The sequence below is a fragment of the Aedes aegypti genome, chromosome 3, assembly GCF_002204515.2.
Source record: "Aedes aegypti strain LVP_AGWG chromosome 3, AaegL5.0 Primary Assembly, whole genome shotgun sequence".
NCBI classification, from domain to species: Eukaryota; Metazoa; Arthropoda; class Insecta; order Diptera; family Culicidae; genus Aedes; species Aedes aegypti.
In genome coordinates, this window is record NC_035109.1 from 268,096,085 (window position 1) to 268,120,939 (window position 24,855).

At 37.8% G+C, this 24,855-nt stretch overlaps 1 protein-coding gene across 26 annotated transcripts in view; it reads left to right on the top strand.

Annotated features, from left to right (window-relative positions):
• Positions 1-24,855, top strand: part of LOC5579800 (serine/threonine-protein kinase MARK2) — a 356,247-nt gene that overhangs the window by 320,897 nt on the left and 10,495 nt on the right. For 18 of the 26 annotated variants that reach the window (XM_021848980.1, XM_021848978.1, XM_021848981.1 and 15 more), the window contains 3 exons: positions 15,952-15,987; positions 17,187-17,339; positions 17,396-17,514. In XM_021848980.1, the coding sequence (XP_021704672.1) occupies positions 15,952-15,987; positions 17,187-17,339; positions 17,396-17,514 (308 nt within the window). Of the gene's footprint in view, positions 1-4,948; positions 6,753-15,951; positions 15,988-17,186; positions 17,340-17,395; positions 17,515-24,855 lie in introns of those variants that run through there. The other 8 variants (XM_021848958.1, XM_021848965.1, XM_021848976.1 and 5 more) reach the window with 4 other exon arrangements.

Sequence of the window (24,855 nt, forward strand, 5' to 3'; positions counted from 1 at the left end):
CCACAATTTTATTTAGTAAACTTATTAGTGTCCTTATTTCAAGCTTTCAATTGATTTCGATTAATCACATCAAACGAAAGCTAAGAATAAGAATCAAGACTTTCATATGCTAACTAAGTAAACATGTGGAGTTTTGTTTATAGAAAGAGAAATAGATAAATTATAAGCGCAAAACATATCTGCTCCTCAGCAGCTGTACAATTTTAACCTTAAAAAAATAAATAATAAATATTGTCGATGATTCCATAGATTGGCGTACATCATCTATGGGCCCAAATAACCGTAGCGGTAAACGCGTAGCTATTTAGCAAGACCAAACTGAGGGTCGTGGGTTCGAACCTCACCGATCGAGGCTCTTTCGTAAAGGAAACTTTTTCGATTTCTTAGGGTTTAGAGTATCTTCTTACCTGCCACACGATATACACATGCAAAAATAGTCAATTGACAAAGAAAGCTGAGAAGCAGACTTTATCCCAGTTAGGACATAACGCCAGAAAGAAGAAAAAGGAGATGTATGTTTATCCTGTTTCTCAACATGATCGTATTTTCGCCGGTCCACGAATGCTTCTACCTGTGAGCCTAACGATGGCTATTTTACGATGGTTTGTTAGAATTGCAGAAAGCAGCCAAAGCCAAAAACACACGATTTTCCCTTTTTTAAAAGGTAACTATTGAAGTATTGCAAATATTGCACGATACATTTGCATTTTTTTGCCATATAGAATGGTTGTGTTACTTTCTCTCGAATGCCGTTTTCCCTGAACGCCAGTTCTCCGAATGCCAGTTTCCCGAATACAGGGTGGCCACCGAACCGGGAAAAACGAGAAAAGCGGGAAAAAGACGGGCATTTGAATCCATCGGGAAAAAGACGGGAAAAACCGGGAATTTGAGATGGTCACCGGGAAAATCTTTCATTTTGAACGAACATCTTCAAGCTCTAAATCTACAAACCACCAAAAATAAGTTGTAGAACGATGTTATGGTTGGTAATATTAATTAAGTAATTGTTATTTTGGAAAAATAATTTTCAAACGGTAATGATTCAATAAATTGTCTTTGTAACGCAATACTTCTTTTAAATATAACCCTTTTCTCCTTGGCTAGCAATGTTTTAGAAATATTTTATGAATTGTTTTCTCTCCATGGTTTTTTCTCTAAATTATCTGACTCGCAATTTCTAATCAGAGTTTCAAACTTCTTGCAGAAGGTTCAAGAACTCAAACATATTAGATTCGAAGTTTTCTTCATTCACTGAATAATAAATCAATAAATTGAAATATTCTTGTATGCAATCCTTTATTCATAAGAGCTTTTAATGTGTCATTAGTTATCTAATCAACTAAGAAGCGGTTTCTTCACCACCGCTTAGGCATTAAACCTAGTTTAACCATAGAGGTAAACGTGATTTATGTCTAGAGCAAAGGTGAAGAACTCGAATTGAATAAGTAAGGTGAGATATATCCTTAAATGTTTGGAACGGATTCTTTCGGAGGTCTAGCAACAGTACCCTCGTTTTAAGAGTAGGTTATGCTCAAAGTTTTTTGTCTCCGATTTATCTGTATCACAATCAATTGGCCACATATGATACTTTAAAAAATAATTTTCAATTCACAAATTGTTCGATTCGGGGACTGTTACGGCGAACACTTCCACACGTGTGGCTTTGTTTCATCCATCCTTTAAACTTTTTTTCTTTAGCGATCTCTTCAATTTTATGGAAAAAGATAAATGGAAAGATTAAGCATTGAAATACTTCCAATTCGGGTAGTAAGATGCACATATTATTGATGAATATGGGCTTGGTAGCTTTTAAAACAAACCTTGTCAGAATGAAACAAAATAATATAAACCGTCCTATTAGCACAATTGAGAAGCAAAGAGGTAAAAAAGCAGCAAGTAACAAAAACCTAGTTCTGAGAAAACCGACTTATAACAAGCGTGTGCTAGAATAAGGGCGTAAGTCGCATGATCGATTTCTCTTCATCGATCCTCTCTTCTGTGAATAAAGGCGACAAGATGCAAGTTTGTCAGCATTTTTTAACCTTAGGACGCAAGATTGCATCGCTGCCAAGCGTTTGCAGTGAAAAAATGCTAACAAACTTATTATGAGCTTATTTTTATTCCATGCAAATTTTATGGGAGTCAAAAAAAAAAACAAGCCTTCTATGAATTATATTTTTTTTATTGGATGGAAAAATCACCTTCCTTAACATATAGTTAAAAAGCTTGAAAACAGTATTTTTTTTTAGCATATTCAACTCAAAAACTGAATAAAATGTCATTTTTTTACGTTTGGGTACTCCCGTTAAAAACCGGGAATATTTTGAGAATTATATCGGGAAAAAGCGGGAATTTTAAAATGGATATTTGGTGGCCACCCTGTCGAATACCCCGTTTCCCCGAATAGCGCTCAGTTGTCCGAAAAATGTTGTAGCACCTATAATTGTCATAACTTTTTGCATTTCATGGTGGTGTACGAGCCGGTCATCGGATGTGCACCCTTCTTTATTTGAGTGACGGTTATTTCGAGTTTTACTGTCCTCAGCATTTTTGGCAATTATGTGTTTAGTCGAGAATGATCAAATATATCCTTCTTTTGATTGCTTACACTCAAACCGTCAAACCGTTACTGCTTTTGAACTTGTGATTGGAAAAACCACTCAAAAATATATGTTAAAATTCAAGTTATGTTCTGTGGAAATTTCATTCAAATCGGTCCATAAATAACTAAAAAGTTGCAAATGTTTTGTCCAATACTGTAGTTCTTTCTAGTTTAGCACCCTATCAATAAACACTATTCTTGCACAGCTTTCGGGGAACTGGCATTTGGGGAAATTACATTCGGGGAAAAGTAGCACAATTTCTAGTTCTCGTCAAAAATACGGCAAGAACCATGCCAGAAATCCATTCAAGATTCTGCAACTATGACAGTTAGAATTCGTCTCGAATCTCACCAACGATACATCAATTTATCCAGTAATGTTTTGTATCACTTTGTAATCAATCAAGGACACTACATTTCTTTCAAATCTCGTAGCATTCAGTATCATAAAGGCGTAACTGCACCTTATCTGCATCAATTTTCAAAATATTTTTGAATACTGTCAATATTTTGAACGAAAGTTCTCAGTCCATGTTTAGTAAGAAAAATATAAGAACTGGTCAGAAACTTGAATCTTCTGCGCCAATATTCGCGTTGTTGTGAATTTAGAATTCAGGAGCATCATGACGAAATAATGTGCAAAACAGCTGAAGATTTAAGGTAAATTATGTTATTTTTTCTAATATTTTGCCATCAAATTTTGAGATTTCTTAGAATGTTGCCGCATCGTTTTAAAGTTATTATGCGTCTTAAATCAAAATGGCCAAAATCGATCCCTCTACCCTACGTATTACCCGTGTAAAAAACTGACTGTAGTTAATAGATAAATTTTAATTTTTGGTCATTTCAAAAATAATAAAATATACAGTATCGGACATATAAAATGCACCAAAGCCGTTTTCCCATACAAAATGGTCAACTTCAGAGAGCAATATCTCCGCCGTTTGTCAACCGCTTTTTCTCATTTTTTCTGTGACGAACTACAAATTACTTCAATTTTTGATAACTATTGAAAAATTTGTGTGAAAACAATTGGTTCAAAAGTTACAGATAGGTTGAATTTTGACATAAAAAATGCACCAAGACGAAAAGTAATGTATCAGACAAACTATGCGTCGTATCCTTTCGGTGTCTTCAGCGCATTTTGTCTTTATCACACAATGAACAAGTGCACTGAAGACACCAAGATGCTACGACGCGTAGTTTTTCTGCTACATCACTTTGTGTCTTGGTGCATTTTCTATGTCAAAATTCAACCTATCTGTAACTTTTGAATCAATAGTTTTCACACAATTTTAACGATAGTTTTCGAAAATTGAGAAAATTTGTAGTTCTTCACAGAAAAAATGAAAAAAATCGGTTGAGAAACGGCGGAGATATAGCTTTCTGAAGTTGACCATTTTGTATGGGAAAATGGCTTTGGTGCATTTTATATGTCTGATACTGTAAAATGTTACTTAGAATATTACTACAAAAAGGTGATTGACTGAATTAAAAATACCGTTCTACCGTTCATACATATAGTGGGGGACCGAAAACCGTACAGGCTCAAAATCCAACTTCATACAAATAGTAGGCGTTCTGTATGAAGTGGACGGATTTAGATTCATTTCTTAGGTGTACGGATTTCGACTCTTACGGTATTTAAAAAAATGTTTGTGGGCAAAAATTTATGAGGCAGTAGGGGAAAATGGTTTAAAATTTCCTAGATTTGGTTCATATGATCTATGAACAGTTTTCTACTCAATTGTAACAATGACATTATTTACGCCAAAATGTGGAAATGATTCATCAAAACTCAATTATATCGATCAGGGTGTATTCTTTGAAACGGTTCTATTTTGCACCGTATGAATAGCTTAAATACTATCTTCTTTCAATACTACGAACAACAAAACAGTAAACCGATTGAAACCAAAATTAATAATTCTCGCGATAACAAACCACAGATTCAGCGAACAAACATTGTGCATCCTCTCACTCTTGACCAGATTGTAAAATATTTCGGCCATCCTCCTTTGATACAAAGCAAGTCCAAATTTTTCTCTCGCTTTCCATCCCGAAGTAGTGCGGCAGCGCCTATCTCGGCAACATTAATTCAGTAGTCTCATTCAAACCCGCTCGTGCACTACTCTAGTCTCCGCAGTCAAGTGCGCCCAACAAATAATCCGCAGAGCCCAAAAGCCACAACCAAAAAATTCTACACTCTTTTTCTCTACTTTTTTCTCCCTCTCATACCCGTAAGATTTGAATAAGATTATGCCGAACAACAAACAACATTGTGTCATGTTTTTTGTAAATTCTAAAAGCAAAATTTTCTCTTTTCTTTCTTCCCCACTTTTCTAGGCTGAATCATGAGACTAATAAATAGTAGTTAGTGTAGAAATCCCCAAAATGTGAAAGCGATCGTATGTGAGTCGTTCGCTTGCGATAACATAAGAAAATATGATGATGAATAACTATTGATGAGAGATTTCCAGTCGATTCTTGTAAAACAACACTGAAAAAAACTGTGTAAAACGACTCCATGGAGATTATTTTTAAGACTTGACCGTTCCTCATTGCTTGCTAATCCACTGACTGATTGATGTAGAGGCAAAAGGCAAAAAGACAATGGAGATTGCACATAACACACGCATGATAAATAGAGAGTGGTCTACATTTGAAAAGTCTCCAAAAGTTTAGATAGGAACAATGCAATTGTTAAGTGTCTATTTTTCTATTTGAATATAGAAGCACAACCGTTTTATGCTCTAAACTTTGGTCATAATGTGAGAGGATGCAATCATATGTATGTACTTAATTACTATGTATTACTAGATTATACACTGAAGAACGTGTAGAATTATGTGGAGATTATAAGCATTTACACCGATCGCAAGGTAATAGAATCGACGCGCACTGACACTGCACTGTCTTATGCTCCCGGATCGCAAGTTTTGTCAACAGAGTAGTAGTGACACCTTTGAACGGGGTCGACGTTTCGAATCTTCGCCAGGGTTCCCGTTTTACGACACTCAATAGTTTCCTAGTCCCGTCGCGCGAGGGGTAGAAAAGCACGTGAAATTTGTATTTTTCCCCTATTTTGTAAAATGTTCTTCATACCCATCTGTCATGCGACGACATTAGTATTAACAATAAAAAAAAATCATCCTGTCTAGTTTCACACGTTTCTTCAATTTCTATCTCTCTCGTTCTCCCGGTTCGATTCGATTCGACGTCTTCCATCCTGCCTCCTCTTCAATTTCCACTCTCACTCTCCCCGATTTGACTTTTATTTGTATTTTTCTTCGTTTTCTTTCTCTTTTTTCTCTTTTTTAGTTTCAAAATTAAAAACAATCGTGAGACAGGCGGCGAAATAGACGCGCGAGTGTGATAGCGAATCAAAATTGTTGAATGTTAGATTATACATTTATCTATTCGAATGTAAAGAAAATACTGAAAGTTTCTGGAAAATCGGGAAAGCATCATTTGTTGCGTTAAGGATAGAGAACACTGTTTATCATTTGACGATCAACCAATTACACTTAGTGCCCTTTTGTAGTAAGAAGAAGAATAGAAAGATAGCGCAACAGCAGGAGACTATCAAGTTTAAAGTATTTTTTTTAATTTTCAGCTTTTCCCTAGACTAGATTCCCACAAAGTTTTGTAAACTTTTAGCAAAATTCTTATCATTTACGAAATAAATTATTACTACCAATATTTTATCGAACAGAAACTTGTAGATTTTTAGCTGAAAAAAAAAACGAAACGTTAGTACATAGCGGTAATTCATCACTCCGACAGCTGTGGCGCTGTAAGCGGAAGAAAGAAAACACATGCAATCTAAGCTACTGATTTTAGCTAATCACTAGTTTCTTACGTTTGCTTCCACACAAATACACCGAACCTACTCGACGAGATCTTAGTATGCGCGTAGAAAAACTGAGTAGGCGCAACGCTGAAAACGAAAGACACGGCTCAAAGCGATCGATTTCTACCACGCAACACACCGAGAATGCTTTTCGGTCCTCTGTCCGTAGTTGTTAGGTTTTTACCAATCCAATTGTAACAACAAAAGAGAAACAAACATTCGATCTAACCAATACATACTGTGTAATTTTAAGATCAATAAAACAGCAAGTTCACTGTAAACAGTACAAACGCCAAACTGCGGTTTTCCTTTGCTATGCGGTTCACACGTATATGATGATACCCTTTGACCGAGCGCAGCGCTGCCTAGCGGACACACTTGCGACATACGTGAACCGGTGACGTTTCGATCCCGAAAACCATCTTTATCAGGCCGCCGTCAATGCTTGCACTAAATCACCTCTTTTTTTTTGTTTGTGTTTCGGTTTTGGCTTTTTTACACCTCTGCACTGAGTTTAGTTTTGTTTTACTAGAATGGCACAATCGCACACACACATACAATCATGTTAGCCTATATATAGGGGGAAAAAAGAGGGTTCCCAGCGAGTGATGACCTCTGCGGCTCGCATTCCGTATGTTGTTGAGTGTTTGCCGGATTCGATGGTTCATGTAAATAACTTTGCTTTTATCATTGTCTACTAAAAACCGTTTTAACCGAACCCAGGTCCGTGGCAGTCGTAGGAGGTCACGCATATCGAATGCGCATCGAATGTGGTGGGGGAAACAGACTACTAGACCGATTGACCCTTTCGAACTGTTGGATAAGATCATATTGAGTTATTTGGATACTACAGCGAAGTGGAATATCAAAATGCTTAAGCACAGATAAACAGACGTAATACAGAACCAATTGCGATTGAAATAATCGACGTTAAAACATGATTGGCTAATACTAAAACATCATTTTGGAATCAAGTGGTGATAACGTGTAAATAAAGACGATATATAGATATTCATGTCCCTACCAGCTGTCCAACATTTTATGACACATGAGATAATAGAGCAAAATCTAGAATGCTGTAGTACTAAATATGGTACTTGCTTTTGGTAATCTTCGAACCAAAGACGAAATGTCAAACACGAATAGAACGATGCGAAAAAAGACAAAATTGAGACGTTCATGTCCCTTACTGTTGCCTACATAAGACAAATGTGCAGAGATCTGTCAAACTTGGGTACCGAATATGATACCAAGGGTTGGATCGAATGTAGTACTAGTAACGGTACTCATCCTGAACCCGACTTTTTTTTATTTCGACCCGGTTTTTATTTCGTTTTACAAAAGATGTTTATGCGAGTTTACAAAAGATTCCCAAAGAGCCATGACCAAAGACGAAAAAAGACATATGTACTATGTGTACTATGTATAGACGAGCTCAGAAAAGAGTAGGACAGAAGCAACGATTGCTGGCACAACATTATTTTTTTTAAATAATAGTGGTCCCGGCAAACTTGATCTTGCCATCAAGCAGGTTGTTGAGTTCCCGTACAAAATTACAGTTCCGTTCACTTCTGTTTTTTTTTTTCGAAATTCTCATTCAATATACTGTGCTTTTTATATATGCATACACGTCGGAATATAACTATGGAAGAATTTTCAAAATCCGATACACCGTTCTCATGCCATTTCGTGACATACAAACAGCATTCCATTTTTATTTATATAAATAGATAGATGGAAGAAGAAGATATAGTATGCCCTATATGGACTACAAACACCGATAAAGCAACGTGTCACCCTGTTTCAGAAGTTGGCAAGCAGTTCTGAACAGTTTTTTTTTTTCGAAAAGTAGTAACTCGTTCTGTCATTCCCACCGGTGACACGAAAAACAGATGCCAAGAAACTGATTAGGGTGTGGCACCCTAATCAGCATGAATCATTTTAATAGACCACATTCTTATGATAAAGCCACAGTCATTTAATCGTCCGAATTCATTAAAAAATTGGATAATATATTCATTTTCCTTAAAAAAAAAAACAACTATTTTACACCTAAATTTACCAGGGTATTCCAAATCCAAACATCCTAATTAGAAATGTTTTCATCGTCACTTAAAGCAATGATATGAAACAATGCCACTCTGAGGTTGATTGCCTCAAAATATGCGTAAATTGAAATAGGTGTGTACATGATGTTTATATCGATCAGCTGGAGGTTTGTGTGAAGTTTCTTGGCATCTGTTTTTCGTGTCACCGGTGGGAATGACAGAACGAGTTACTATTTTTCTAAAGTTCTCGAAACCGAAAATTTGCGTGCTCTTATGAATTTAAGTCACATAAAAAGAGAAACCTCACAGTTTGAGCAAAACATACTTAGCTTTAGTGGTGTCGCAAGCGACTTGAAGGTGAATTTTCAAGTTATAAAATATGACGTTCAGTAAAGCCTTTATAACTGTGTTGGTTTCCAATTTCGAAGCTCATAGCATCATTCTCTTCAAAATTCAATTCATGAAGGGATTGTAGAACATCAAATTTGTCTAAAATTAAAACTAGTCTTAGTTAAAAGTAGTTTTTACCATTTTTTATTTTTACTACAAAATTTATCTTTGTTTGACCATTACTTTATGAATATTCATCCTATTCTAAATCTTTTTACATTCTGTTGAAGCTTACTAAGTTGTTTTTAAACTGTGTATAAGACAAATTTAATTTAAAAAAGCATTTTAATTATTTGAACATAGTTATTAAACAAAAACAAGGCTTTTTAATAAACAAAATCAAATTGCTTTTTTTTTCGCCGGAAATTACTTTTTTACTTTTTAAATGAAGTTTATGAAGCATCTTGATTGCAAGTTGAATAGTCCATATATTTTTATAAATTGCAAAAACATTTTTGTTATAGAATTTATGAAAAATTGTTGCGAATACCTTTTTCAAGGTTTCAAAAATGAGAAAACCAGTTTCGGCTAAATTACACAGCGTAACAAAAATGACATTTTTGCGTGTCTCAAGGATCAAATTATGTGTCTCGAGCAGTGCTGGGAATGGTAATAGTAGTAGGCTTGAATTTCGAGAATATCACGTGGCTCTCTCACTACAGAACCAAAAATGTGTGAATCTCATCAAGTAGCCTATTTTTGTGGTGCATGAATTTTCTAAATCGGTAGTGTCATCATAGGCTGTAAATGCGAGAAATGCAGCGGGAAATAGAACATTTTTCTACAGTAATTTTGGGTTGCCCTTAGCAACGGGTGTTTCGCAGTTTTCAAGGCTTTTGCCTACAGCAGCGATGAGCGTAAGTTTCATTGCCTTCACTGCCCATAACTGCATATTTGTAACATTCGACAAAAGTAGGCATTGAGTAAATGGGATACCAAGTTTGTATTTTACTGCAGTATGGAAGGAAACTAAAATTTAAAAAAATCAATAAGAATTCAAAAGAGCTTATTTGAGGCTGAAAATTTGTACAACTCATACCGCATATTGGGTGATTAGACAGAAAATAATTTTGATAGACATTTTGTTGCTACTACATTATGAGACTCATGTATAATCTCAATGTGACTGTTATGCGGTTACATTTGTCAGTGTGACAAAACAACTTGGTATTTTTTTCGAATTTTCTAGAACAAACTAACTGATTTTAGTAAGTTGATCGAAAGTAATTATCATTTGATGACTCTCCCCGGTATTAACTCCAATTTGTCAAAAATGTCAAATGTGACTATTATGCAGTTATGGGCAGTTCACTGACTGTTTTGCTTTGCTTGGCTACTGTAGAGTGAATTTCAAGATTTTTCCCAACCCTGGTCTCGAGTAGATTTGGGATTGCTGAATCTGATGCCATTTTCAGAAATGTTCCAGCACAGTCACAATTTTTAGCTACAGGTCGCCAAAGTTGTATAAAACACTGGTTTTATTGATGTTTACATAAATTTAAGGTATAATTTATCAAACTTTTTTGTGATATAATCCAATGCCAATAATGCCTTACAAGCTGGCAAACTTGCATGCAAGTTTAAAACAATCAATTTTTGCATTTTCAACAGTCAATATCTCAAAAACTAGACGTGCTATGATATTTTTGAAAACGGCAATGGATTCAGCAACCCTTAGTTGAGTGAATAGCGGCATTTTGGTGCTTGAGACAAAAACGTGTTCCGCAGTGTTATTAACGTTTAACTGGCAGAAATAAAAAAAAATGGTATCCTCCGTAAAAAAAATCATGTCTTTTTATTAAAAAACTAAGCCAAAACTATTTTTAGCAAAATGTGTTGTATACACATTTTAAAAACAATTGAACTAACTTCATAAGCAAATAAAAAGATTTAGAATCGGTTGAGTGTTCATGAAGTTATGGTCAAACAACGATGATTTTGTTTTAGTAAAAAGAGTAAAAATTTTGAGAAAACTATTTTCAATTTAAAACAAATATGATGCTCTACAAACTATTCATGAATTTATTTTTGAAGAAAATAATGCTAAGAGCTTTGAAACTGGTTAGAAAACAACAAAGTTATGAACTTTATTCATTATAACTTGAAAATTCACCTTCAAGTTGCTTGCGCCACCTCTAAATCTAAATATTTTTGGCTGAAACTGTCAGGTTTATCTTTTTATGTGATTTTATTTCAGAAGAGCACACAAATTTCGGTTTTGAGAACTTTCGGAAAGTAAGCCGCAACCTAATGCTGATTTACTTTAAAAACAGTGTAAAATCCACTATGGCTATGGTGCTATGTGCAAAATCGGTGCTAATATCCTACCACTTCTAGTGCTACATTTGATCCCTTCCTACTACACTTGGTATCAAAGTTTAACAGGTTGCAGTATACTTTTCACAGCATTCTAGATTTCGATATATTACCTCAGCTCAAGTGCCATAAAATGTTGGACAACTGCAAGGGACATGAATGACTTTATATCGTATTTGCTATAACGAGAGTTTAGCGTTTGTTTGTCTATTGTGCAAGTCAATTGGGGTCAAAACATAATTCGAAATATCTCAGCAAATTTAATTTCTTTCCAGATGTCCAACGATGCGAAAAAAAAACTAGTGGTGAATTCCAGTGAATAATTGAAAAAAAAGCTTTTTTAAATTTCTCATGTGTCATAGAAACTCAAACTTTTAGAAAGACCTATTTTATAATTTCAATGGGTCAATTTTCATAATTCCATAGATTAGGGGAAACCAAACATTTATTGGAACAAACATTTTGTCGGCGTTAATTCAGAGTGGACCAAGTACAACAAATCTTGAAAATCTTCTTATCTTAACCCTTTAATACCCAAATTTTTATTTTCGATCTAAATATCATTTTTTGTTATCTAAAATCGTTCTAAACACGTTTTGGGCAATAATTTATTTTTATTGGAACATTTGTAAATTTTGGTTTTTGATTTTTATAATTATTATTTTTGAACATCCCTATCCTTCTTTATTTTTTTCTAGGAGCCTCTTCTGATTACTGATTTTTGACAAAATTAAAAATTTAAGTTTTCACAGTACTTTTGAAAATATTAAATTTTCATTGTTTTGTGGAACATATTTTCTTTTCCGTGTAATTAACGGGAAAACAGGTTTAAAATTATTGTTAAACCTCCAGGTTCTTCTCCTATGATAGGTTGATTGAAAAAAAATATAAAAGGTGACATTTTTTGTATTAAATGGTAAATGAACCCCAGGCATTTGTAGGTTACAAAAGAATACAGTTTTTCAAGCATTTTTCATAAATACAAAAAAGTCTCAAAACTCATAAAAATGTTTTTTATATGCGTAATTTGAGCCAAGGTTTAAGCCACAAATAAAATCATTTTTTTCCGAGCTACGAAAAATTACACAAAATTCCAAAGTGCACCCCGTCTAAAGGCGGGGTTGGGTATTAGAGGGTTAAAGATATGAACCCAGTTTGACCATCATGAAGTGATTGTTATTTTTCAAGAAATTGTTCAGTCAGAGTGAACCAAGTGCACTTAATTCATCAAAAAATCATTCTTTTAGAGTTATGAATTATGTTTTTTCCATGATTATCACTTCACTTTATATTGTTTAAAACTAACACAAAGATGTGTAGAAATATTGAACCAAAATTTTCATGGGTTCGAAGTGTCTCTTTGAAACATTCAATCAGTTTTTCTCAAAACATGAAAAATGTCACTTGGTCCACTCTGATTTAACGCCGACCAAATTACGAAAGTTATCTTACAATCAACAGGGATATATGCGTTTTTGACCCATTATCACCCTCGAAGACGGTACCTAAAATGGAACTTGATTGTGTTTTTGATGTTTCACTTCGCAAGGTGTAAATTATCCAGTCTAATAATTTTGGTAAAAAAAACTCTTTTCCTCAAATATCTTCTTTTTCTTTTCTTACCTATTATAACTCCACACTAACATCGACTTCATTCAAATCTTTCAGTCCATCAAACCATTCGCAATTAAAGAGACTACCTAGAAGTAGAGTAAAAGTATTGGAATTTAGCGTCTTTTTTCTCTCAGTATAGAAATTTACAAATTGTTTGAATCCTCTTTGCACTTTCATTTGAAAATCTAAATAGCTTCAGCAATCACAGTCAACTCTTCCTTACTCAATATTCCATATCTCGATATCGAGTTAGAGAATCATAGTAAAATTTGGTTTCCATGGCTACCACGATGCTCCCTTAAATCGCATTTGCATTGCTTTTGTATTCTTTAACTCGATATCTCCCTAACTATATAATCCCTTCAATGTCGAGTTATGGAGAGTTGTCTGTATATCCGAACTCTAAACCGCTATGCCTTCCATAAATATTCCAGTGAATATCGAAAAACTTTTAAACTTCGCTGAAGTTCAATAAAATTCAACAGAATATCGATGAAAGCTGGTTCAGTTCCGTTAAAACATTACCAAAGCCGTCAACATTTTCTAAGTTCTAAATTCAGATAGAGTGTCGATCAACATTTATTGCAATAAGCCAATTAACAACTTTGTTTGAAGGTTGTTGCTTCAAATATTGACATAGGACTACATGATGGGATGAGTTATCCACGAAATCCAGAGTTTGAAAAGTTCTGAGAAACAGATTTCCGAAATCGTGCAGTGGCAACGTTGTCGAGTAGTCATATAAAAATATTTCATCTTTTTCAAAGGGCTTCCTGAAAGGTTACATTAAATCTAGGTTTGTACTGAAATCTCGTAATTTTTGCTAGAATTTCTTAGTTAGGTGTACTAGTTATGGCTATAGTGGTTTCCTATTTTGCCATACTTAATAACTTGAATACCTTGCCTTAACATTCTTTAGCTGCACAGACTGTAACTTAACACTAGATAACGGTCAAGCATGTTCCGGTGGCACAACCTTGAAACATTCCTGACGAAAAGTTTCAATGACTGAAGTGGGAATCGAACCCACACCCGACCTAAACCGCACGGCCACGAAGCCTACACATTTTGAAAGTTTCTGTGAGTTTTAGCAGTAAGAATAAGACATATTTGATGTTGAACCATTCAAAAAGATTTAAAATGTGATAGTTATCGAAATTCCACATACGGGCAAATATGGAACCGCTATGGCCGTAACTGGTACACTTTCTCTATCTATTCGAATATCGTCGAATTTGCGCCAGATCAGCTGATCGCTTGTTTGTGTACACGAGGGTAAAAAAACGTTAAAAATTATTTGAATACAAACCTCTATAAGCCCATTGACTTATGTTGACTTATGCTGTATGTTCCATTACTCGATGTCGACTCATGGAACTTGTATAAAAAGTAGAAATCGTATCCACGTATTGATGATAGTTCAAAAATTAGGTACGTCTTCAATATGTCGAATATGTTTGCCAAAGTATTGAAAACGTATGTACACGGTAAAAAATAAGCACCATGCTATCAATAGTTCTGCACTTGGATTTGCACTACTGTTGAATCTTGGCAAAATCAAGGCAACATCACTTGAATTCAACGTTGCATGTTTTGATTTGAAATAAAAAAAAAGTTAAAATAAACATTTCCGCCTGACCCAGATTTGAACTACCAATCTTCGGAGTGCAAGCCTAGTGTCTTACCTCGACACCAACTCGCATCTGTTGAAAGGGGTTGAATTGATCTCAATCACTTTCTACAACGAGCTGTCAATGATTGCTTTCATATAATAGACACGATGTTCAAAATCAACGACTTTTCACTTCAGAGTCTAGTTCTAGAGACAGTAGAGCAAATCCAAAGTTAGAACTCTTCAAATCATGGTGATTGGTGTTTTGAATTGAGTCAAGTGATCAATCTATTCAATCGAACGTGCTGATTTTTTACCGTGTAAACTTTAATGTTTCAATCACAATAGTTTGTTTAAATTCAGAGTTCTGCTGATAAAATTATGACTAGTTTTTTTTTTTTTTTTTCTATTTTCATTAACGAGATTTTTAGCCATGGGCTAGTTCGTCTCTGGTGGTAAGTTTTTTTTTTGATAATTTCAGTTGTAAAGTTGTATCTCAAGGCTGTAACAGTAATTCCACAAACATAAAATCACTTTTGTTGAAGATAATAATAGATAAATTGATTTACTAAAAATTATTTTTTTCTAAATGTTAAGAGGGATCAGTAAAAAGTTCGAACTCTATGTCAAGTATTTTATTTGAAAATAATTTCAGAAAAAGCGTGAAAATATCGCTTTTGAAATTGTGGCAAAGAACATCATACTTTATGAGAAATAGAACAACTTTAAAATTTCATATTAACGTTATTCGTCTCAACCTTGAGTAGACGACACGTTTTGTTACTTTGGTCCATGTGCGTACCACGTTCAGTTCCTACGATTCAGTATCACCCTATCGAAGTTATGAGGTTGTTTAAATCTCCATACATTTATGGAATCGCAAGAAGTTTTCAAAATTACCTCTGTACGTACTTTCACATTATACAGAACGTTCCAATTTATTAGATTTTTCTGAACTCTTTTAGGATATATTTCAATTTTCAAATTACTTCTAGGGCTCTGGAGTTCCCGAGTAGAAAAAATAGATATTAATGCCCTCTCCAGTTTAGAGAAGAATTTAAGCATCTCAAACATAAAACAACTCATTTTAGATGTACAAAATTGACTTGAAAATGAAAACCGTGGTCTTTCCGCATTGTAGTCTTACGACAACTATGTAGGTAACCGAGTCTTGTAGACAATCCTATAATTTCCTATTCCATTACAAATGTAAAAACTAATCTTCGAGTAAAGTATTCCATCCGATCAAAACTAATTTGACGCTAAATTCCAATAACAATTATTCCCATTTTTAGATAATGCCATGTCCATGTGTACCAGAAATTCAGTTCCACGTTCATTCGGTCTCGACTCTTTCTCTTCACCTCTTTTTCACATCCCATATCTTTTAACCAATCTAATCGCCTCGTTCCCACTCTTCTAACTTTCTTCCGCCGTTCTGTTGTTCTTACGTCGTTTTCGTTTCGTTGTTAACCGATATTTGCGTTTTTCTCTTTTATTTTTCCGTTCGTTTTAGGCCCAACGAAGGCCAAGCAAATACTTCATCAAATAGGTAAATATATCGATTGATCGAAAGCAAAACCAAAAAAAAAATACACATTTATGATGGTAGCCACGAACACCAACACAATCCCACACATAGATTCGAAAAAAAAAACACTGTTCACTGATTTTAGTTATTTTTAGAATTTAGTTTTTGAAACTTGCTTGGAATTAGAGTTTTCGGTTGATTTCTCCCAAGAGACACCCATTCCCCTCACACATACATAGATAGTACTCAATTGAACAAAGGATACATAACACACATAGAAATACTAGTACTTAGTACACTAGAAGTACAGACAAACATGTAACATGTTTCAATAGAGCTAAATCGCTCGTAGAGGGAGTTATCTGAAGAATAAATCAGTAAACAATAGAAAGCCAGCACTTTGATGAGCGCCATTTGTTGATAACCATTCTGCCAAACCCTGCGGAAGTTATTTACATGGATTCCAGTATAATTTGGTTGGTCGTTTTTCATGTTTTCTCACTATTCTTGTAGTTGGATGTAATTCGTCGTTTTACTTAGCTTCGTTAATCTGTACGATTTTGTGGTCGACTGTATGTATGTGTGTGACGATGTGCGCCTAAAAATCCACTATTTCCACGACATATTGCAATTGCATTCCTTTTCCCACGCACACACATATCCGCGATTCACGTTTTTCTGTGTTTGTGTTGCATGTAGCGTGTAAGTGTGATTTTGCTTGTATTTTGTCGTATATCGATGCAACCCTAAAAGCAGAAAAAATATATGAAACACACAAATAAAACAGAAGGCTGTGCCAAACATGGTCCATCCATAGCCTACTTCAATTTGTTTCGTTTCCGCAACTTTTGTTAAACTATCAATAGGTAAGCTAACTCCCTCTATTGAACCTTGCACACGTTTAAACAAATATCCAGAGAACATACAGTGAACAATATACACCACTCGTTGATCTACACAGACACCTAGTGAAATGCTCACCTCGTAAAGCAGATGGAAGTGTACAGTTTTGAATGCTAACCGCAACGAATCGTATTTTCTTCTTTTTTTCTCTCACTTCACTGCTCGCTTGCTTCGAAAATGAAAACCAATGAAAAAAAAAACCATAAAATGAAAATTAAAAAAATCGCAATCACGCTCACACTCGAATATGCGGGGTGTTAACAACACTGAACGAAACGTGCACATGAATTCCGAACGTCACCCCCAACCAAATTAAGTAGTGGCTCGACGGCGGAGGAACCGGTTAAGCCCCGGGTGCTACGCTTCACCTGGTCGATGAAGACGACTTCGCCGCGGTTGCCGGACGAGATCATGGCCGAGATTCGGTCCGTGCTGGACAAGAACAATTGTGATTACGAGCAACGGGAGAGGTAACTTCGGGTTTTATTCTTTTATGGAACAACTTTTGAACCAATCTCAATTTTAGGTTTGTTCTGCTGTGCGTACATGGTGACCCCAATACGGACTCGCTGGTGCAGTGGGAAATTGAGGTGTGCAAGCTGCCCCGGCTATCGCTCAACGGAGTGCGGTTCAAGAGAATATCAGGTAAGAACACCCTATACTATTTCACTACTAAAACTCGGGAATCCTAAGGTCATCCTTCGAAACGTACAGCTGACGTATTCGTGGTCTTCCAAAGGAAACAAGTTCAACGATTTCAAACACATTCGTGAAATATTAAATCAACATTAACACCACAAGTTTGTCCTCTCAACCGTGTACATTACACACATAAAGTTATTGCTTCACCAAGTATTGAAACACAACCGAAAAGTTCAAAATCGCCACAAGAGCAACATATGATCTCTAGTGATTCTAAACTTGGGTGTTGCCATATTCAAAAAAGGGTTGAAATAATGAATCGATTTCACACTAAGTGAGAAGTGTACTTCGTTTGGTCAAGCCTATGCTTGCATTCGCCTATTCATGAAAACAAAAGCGAACGTATGGATGTGATGATGATAATAACTTTTTAGTAGCTACTTTATTATTTATGAGCTGTTAAATGACAACATTTTTTTACAAGGGGGAAATCTGCAAATTCTAACATAATGTGAGTGACAGCCGTAGTTACTGCATTCCAGCACTCGGCATCCGCACACATTCTCTCTATAATATTGTCGGGGGACGTGTCCCCTCCGCATGTAGTGAGCATGCGACCTCTCACAACAAAGAAACGGGGGAAATCGAACACGACTTGCTCCGCTGTTTCCTCCACACCAGCACAATTGGGGCACGCAGGAGATTCTGAGTGCCCGAACCTATGCATACTGTATATAGCAACCATGTCCTGACAGAAACTGCGTCAGGTGGAAGTTCACTTCCCCATGGTTTCTTCCATACCAATCTGAAACATTTGGTATTAGCCGATGAGTCCGTACCCTTAGTGGAGTTATCCCATTCCTGCTGCCAGCTTCTGAGCGTTTCCTCTTTACATGTGTCGCGGACTCCTCTGGTACCCCTTTGGTATCTTCCTTGATGATGAGCCCGATGGGCGTGATCCCGGCTATGATGCACACGGTCTCTTTAGATACCGTTCGGTATGCACTTGCTACTCTTAATCACTTTAGGTTACTGCTCGATCTAGAAGCTTACACAAAGGCACCGGTACCTTGAGCCGGTGAAGTGCGTGTGATATTGCTTCTCAGCTTGGGCTGTTGAACGCATTCTTCACATCCAGAGTGACAACCGCGCAGTCACGTATGCCGCTCCTTTTATGCTCGATTTCTACCTCAACAGTCTGAACGACCGAGTGGATAGCGTCCAGAGTAGATTTACCTTTCCTGAATCCAAACTGGTTGTTGGACAGGCCGTCCGCACATTCCGTATACGGTACTAGCCTGTTGAGAATCAACCTCTCCAATAACTTGGCCGTCGTATCTAGTAGACAGATAGGTCTATACGCCGAAGGTTCACCTGGTGGTTTTCCCGCCTTTGGTAGTAGCACCAATTACTGTCGCTTCCATACATCCGGGAAGATTCCTTGATCAATGCAGCGTTGCATCGTGGTTCTGAACATGTCCGGATCCGCATTCACTGTCCCTTTTAAGGCAACATTAGGGATACCATCGGGTCCCGGTGCCTTGTTAGACGCGAATGATTTCACGACTTCTGCCAGTTCCTCGTTCGTCACTCTCGCCACTTCTTCTCCTTCGTATGCCGCATACGGCGCTGGGGGCCACGGGCTTGTGGGATGATGCGGGAAGAGTACATCGATTATCGATCGCAGCAACCCGGGCGACTTCTCTTGGGGCGCTATGACACCTTTGTTCTTAGCCATTACCACTCTGTAGGCGTCACCCTATGGACTCGAATTGGCACTCTCGCATAGACTATCAAAGCATGCCCGTTTTTGTCTCTTGATTTCCTTTTTGAGAGCCAACTTTGCTTCTTTTTATGCTGCACCGCGTTCTTCTTTTTGTGCTTCTGTGCGTGCGCGTTGCATTCTTCGTCTAGCCTGAAGGCCGATTGCTCGAAGATTTGCAATTGATTCGCACCACCAGTACACCGGCGCCCTGTTCTCTCTAGGAGGGGCTTTTCTCGGCATGGAAGTATCACACGCTGATTTCATAGAAACTAGCTCTTCACCGTTTAGGTCCAGAGTGTTTCTTTCACGCCTCATGGCTTCGGAGAATACTTGCGCTGTTTTCCGACCAACCTGGGGATTAGGTCGACTTACATCGTGTTGCCTTTCGCCTGCCTGGTATTATACTATAGCGAATAGATTGAAGATCGCTATGAGTATAACCATCATCAACGCGCCAGTTCATGGTACCTAAAAGGCTAGGACTACAAAACGTCGATAATCGATAATCGATTCTACACCATTTCTGCGGAAGGTACTCACTGTACCCACATTTGCCAGCTCTACATTTAATGCGACCAGGGATTTCAACAATAGTTGGCCTCTTTGGTTGGTGCAGCGGCTACCCCACTCCACGACCCATGCATTAAAGTCACCAGCTATTACTACTGGCTGCCGATTAGCTAGTTCGGCTATTATCCTGTCGACCATGTGGGAAAATTCCTCAATCGACCACCGCGTAACAACTGCAATAGAATACGCCGTTCATGTTTGCTATCGAAAAACCGTCATTTGAGATAGAGATTACTTCTTGGATTGGGTATAGTTCTGTCGTCCCTATAGCTGCTAGCTGTTGAGATCTATCCGCCACCCAGTTCCCGTTGTTGGCTGGTATGCGGTATAGGTCCGATAGTAACACCACGTCAGTCTTGGTTTCTGAGACTGAATGCCAAAGGAGCTGCTGGGCTGCGTCACAGTGGTTTAAATTTAACTGTGTTACTTTCGTTTTGGCTGCTTTGACACTTCGCTTGTGCCAGGCTTGTGCAGATACGCGTATTTCGACCTCAACTGTAAGGCCGTCTTCAGTGTCGTGTACTAGACTCGACTTGTCTCGTCGAGTCTAGTACACGACACTGAAGACGGCCTTACAGTTGAGGTCGAAATACGCGTATCTGTCAAAGGATACAAACTCTAGTGGAATTATAAATGGTATATGTAGTACTAAATTCGGTTTTTTTTCATCTACTTATAGGTATTCTACTAAACAGCACGAAGATTTATTATCAGGATAAATTGTTGATGTATCCTAGGCAAAATTCTTGGAGAAATTTCCGGAGTAATATTCGAATATTCGAACATTTGGATAATTATCTGATTTAATTTCAGATGAAAATCCTGAAAAAACACATACAGTAAAACCAGCACGAAGATTAAAAAAAGTACTTTGATCTTAGGGAAATGTCTGCTCTGATTCTAGAATCGAATTCTTATCTCCAGGATCCTATTAAATTATGTTTTGTTTTTTGATTCCTCTTTGGTCCCTTTTCGACCTCTTTTTGATTTTTTTAGGTCTCCTTTTTCAGGCAAGAGGACTTTTATTTTCTATTTTTAAGGCACTCGGTCTCAGCTACCAGCCCTGTAGAGACGAAAAGCTTTCTTAGTCGTGTGCTAACGACTGGTATGAAAATGAAGGAGTTAGATGCAAAATCATTAACAAAAACCTAGTTTAAAAAATACTTTGAGGTTTTTTTTCTTATTTTTTCACGTTAATGCTTCCAGTGCAGTGTTGATAGACTCACACTCAAAATCTCAATCAATACGCTCTCCCGTAAGAGAAAATTCATTAGAGATCTGCTTTGCAAATCTCACGCTTGAGATTTTGATGCAAAATCAACTCAATCAACTCAAACCGTAAAAGATGATTCAGTCGCAAAACCCGGCAAAAACTAGTGAGTCTTCTAGCCAGTCTTCTAAGACTTATGTTTTTTTTTCTGTTGAGCGGAAAAATCACCAGAGAATATCGTTAAAAAGCTTGGAAACAGTAGATCAAAATATCACTTACAACCCCTTGTGTTTGAATCCCTCAAATATATTAACTTACAATTTCCAGTCTAGGGTTCCATAAGGTTAAAGTTTTTCTTAGCTCCACTGTGCACACAATATTTTCCAACGTTTGTCCTACCCAATATTTAGAAAGTGGTTGAGCCTCTCATATAGTACAGAATATAATAAAGCGAACATTGATATGTAATTACAAAGAAGAAATGTCTTATTTGCTACTATTTCATCTTTATCAAAAACCGTGCAACTTTAGCTGCTCAAACGCTCTTTTAAGTTTAAGTTTCTCTTGCCTAAGTCTTCCTGAACATTATTATTTTAAGTTGCGAGCCTCAAAATGTATGAAAACAGCATTTTTGTTAAAATGTTGTTTTACGAATTGTTATGCCCAAAATACGATGTGCAACCCAAAAAAAAAACATGTTCAACAACACTTTCCATGAACAAAATTTTAATAATGAGAAAATGCGTAGTTTTTGGCACGATTCTTCAAATCTGGATCACTGTGCGACGAATCACCTGGTGGTTTCCCCGCCTTTGGTAATACAAGCAGCCTCTCCCATACATCCGGGAAGATTCCTTGGCTTATGCAGCGTTGTATCGTGATTCTGAACATCATTCTCGATGATTGCCGCTTTTAAGGCAATTGTGTCTTATTTGACGTTGACGATTCCGCGAATTCTCTTGGGCGCCATGACACCTTTGGTCTTAGCCATTACCACTCTGTAGGCGTCACCCCACGGACTCGAGCTGGCACTCTGATGTAGACTAACCAGCATGCCCTTTTCCAAGTCTCGATTTCCTTTTTGAGAGCTAGCTTTTCGTCTCTGAATGCTGCACCGCGTATTTCTGTGTGTGCGCGTTGCAATATTCGTCGAACTGTACCCACATTTGCCAGCTCTACATTGAATGCTGCCAGGGATTCCAACAATAGGGTTTCAGTGATAGTAACGGACCCCTGAGTAGCTGAGATTCGACGTTTCCTATAATCGATCCTCCATTTGATTCCCAATGTAATCCGGCTCGCTACCGATGTGCCTATTATGAACCCACCTGAAAATGCTAATTTATGGACCCTCATGTGTGGTTCCATTTACAAAACTGTTCAAATATCTGTATTTATGCACTTTAAATCAAATATTTTGCCTGAAACTGCTGACTAACAATGCAATCGAAGTTTCCCCGATGGATTTTTATTGGTATAAGGTTGCTTTGAGTGTTAATTTTATGTTTTTCTGTAGGGGGTCCATAATACGCAGAAGGTCTATAATCGACATCGACTCCCTAGTTGGCCTCTTTGGTTGGTGCAGCGGCTACTCTACGCCACTACTCATGCATTAAAGACGATCAGTTTTTGCTCGGGATATCGTTGCTAATCGTAGCAACCACTAAAAGTCCGATTGAATTCGGGGAAAAATTAGTGAAAAAACAGGATCCAAAAAAAATTCTCTCGCGCCGCTTCGGTGGTCAACCACAGACATTGTAGGTGTGTGTGGGTGGGTCAACCATCATTGCCTTGTATTGTTTGACCGTTGCTTCGCTGTTGTGTGCGATATAGTGACCCGAATAAAAATAGGTGCCTGAAAAGGAAACTAAAAAACTTTCCGGTGAAGGGTTGAGGCAGCAGCAGTCACTTTCTTCATCTCAGTATCGCAGTGTTTCCCAACTAGTTAGTGACGGTACAAAATAGTAGAGTGAATCGTCGAGCACTTTTTATTCGCTGGCCAGGCCAACCGGCACAATGCCGGCTAACGGCTGACCACTACATCCAGGGGACCCATGGGGCCCCGGTGGTAGTTACGGTAGTTTAGATAACCGGAAAAATGGTGACTATACCGGACAACTATTGCCTGATTTTATGGACCCGGAAGGTATCGCAGGGCAACTGCAATACCTAAAAATGGAATCAACCGCTGGTGTAATTCCACAGGACCCTTTTCTCCTACGTTTATCCGTCGAAAAAGCAATTGGAGGTCCCATATTCGGGGCTATTAAAGAGAACAAGGGCTCATCATACGTTCTGAAGGTTCGGAGCAAGGAGCAGTTCAACCGGCTACTACGTATGACACAACTCCAGGATAGGACTCCGATACGGATAACGGAACATCCGTTCCTGAGCCAAAAAAAATGTGTTGTGACAAATCATGACTCTATTGGACTGAGTGAGGGCTACCTATTGGAACAACTTTCAGACCAGGGGGTTAAAGAGGTGAAAGAATCACGCGACGTACACAGGATGGCAAACGAGAGAACACGGCCACCATAATTCTCACGATCAGGGGGACCGTCATTCCTGAACACGTGGATTTTGGATGGTCCCGCTGTAAAACCCGAAAGTATTACCCTTCTCCTATGCTGTGTTTCCGCTGTTGGGAATATGGTCACACGGGAAAGCGCTGCACGAGTCCTTATCGCGTATGTGGTCGTTGCTGCCAAATCCACCCTGAGGACCAGGAATCTGCCGGCGCTGAAGGCAATTCGGCCGATGCAACGCCGAAGCCGAGATACCACTGTACTGAAACACCCTCCTGCAAACATTGCAAAGCAGAACATCCCGTGTCGAGTCGAAAGTGTCCGGCTTACGATAAAGAGACAGCCATTCAGCAAATACGAGTGGATATGGACCTATCGTATCCTCAAACTCGCAGAGAGTACGAACTTCGGCAAGGAGCCAGTCGAAGCAGCGGCACGTTTTCAGGAGTCGTTAATGCCAGCAAAAATTCGGAAATTTTGGGACTCAAGGATACTATCAGAAAGCTGCAAACAGATGCCGATGCGCGAGAAAAGAGAATGGCTGATATGGAGCGAGCTTTACAGAACCACAATGTTGGCAATCGCATCGAAACCGCGAAAAAGCGCAAAGAAACGAACAACACGATGGCAACAGGGGCCATGGACAGCCGGGGCCCCGTTAGTGCATTTTGCATCGCTCCCGCTATGGCCCTCGAGCCTTGATAGTATCCGGATGCTCAACAAATCCTGGTGATAAGATGTTACAAAATCTCAACTCAACGAATTCTACACTTCTGTTAAAAAGACCTGCAAAGGCATCACACCGAAATCCCATCACCGCCGCAACCCTATAACTTCCACCAGTCGCGGGTCCAACGCCGGAACTTGCGCTCGATAGGGATCTGATAGGCCGTGTGTCACCGTCATCACAGACAACCAGTAAAAGGATTTTCGCTATACAGTGGAACATTAATGGGTTTTTCCATAATTTCCCTGGCCTGGAGATACTCGTTCACGATCTGAGACCTACGGTAATCGCCTTGCAAGAACTCTACCGAGCCACTTCAACGGTTATGAACAAGACACTAAGTAATGGCTACAAATGGTACACCAAAGGTGGAACCAACTTATACCGCTCTGTAGCTGTAGGAATATCCGCGGAAGTACCAGCTGACGAGATTCATGTAAGCACCGAATTGCCAATAGTAGCAGTTCGATTATCATGGTCCTTTCCTATATCGGTCGTGTCATTTTACCTGCCAAACGGTAAATTGTCGAACTTTAAAAAGCAG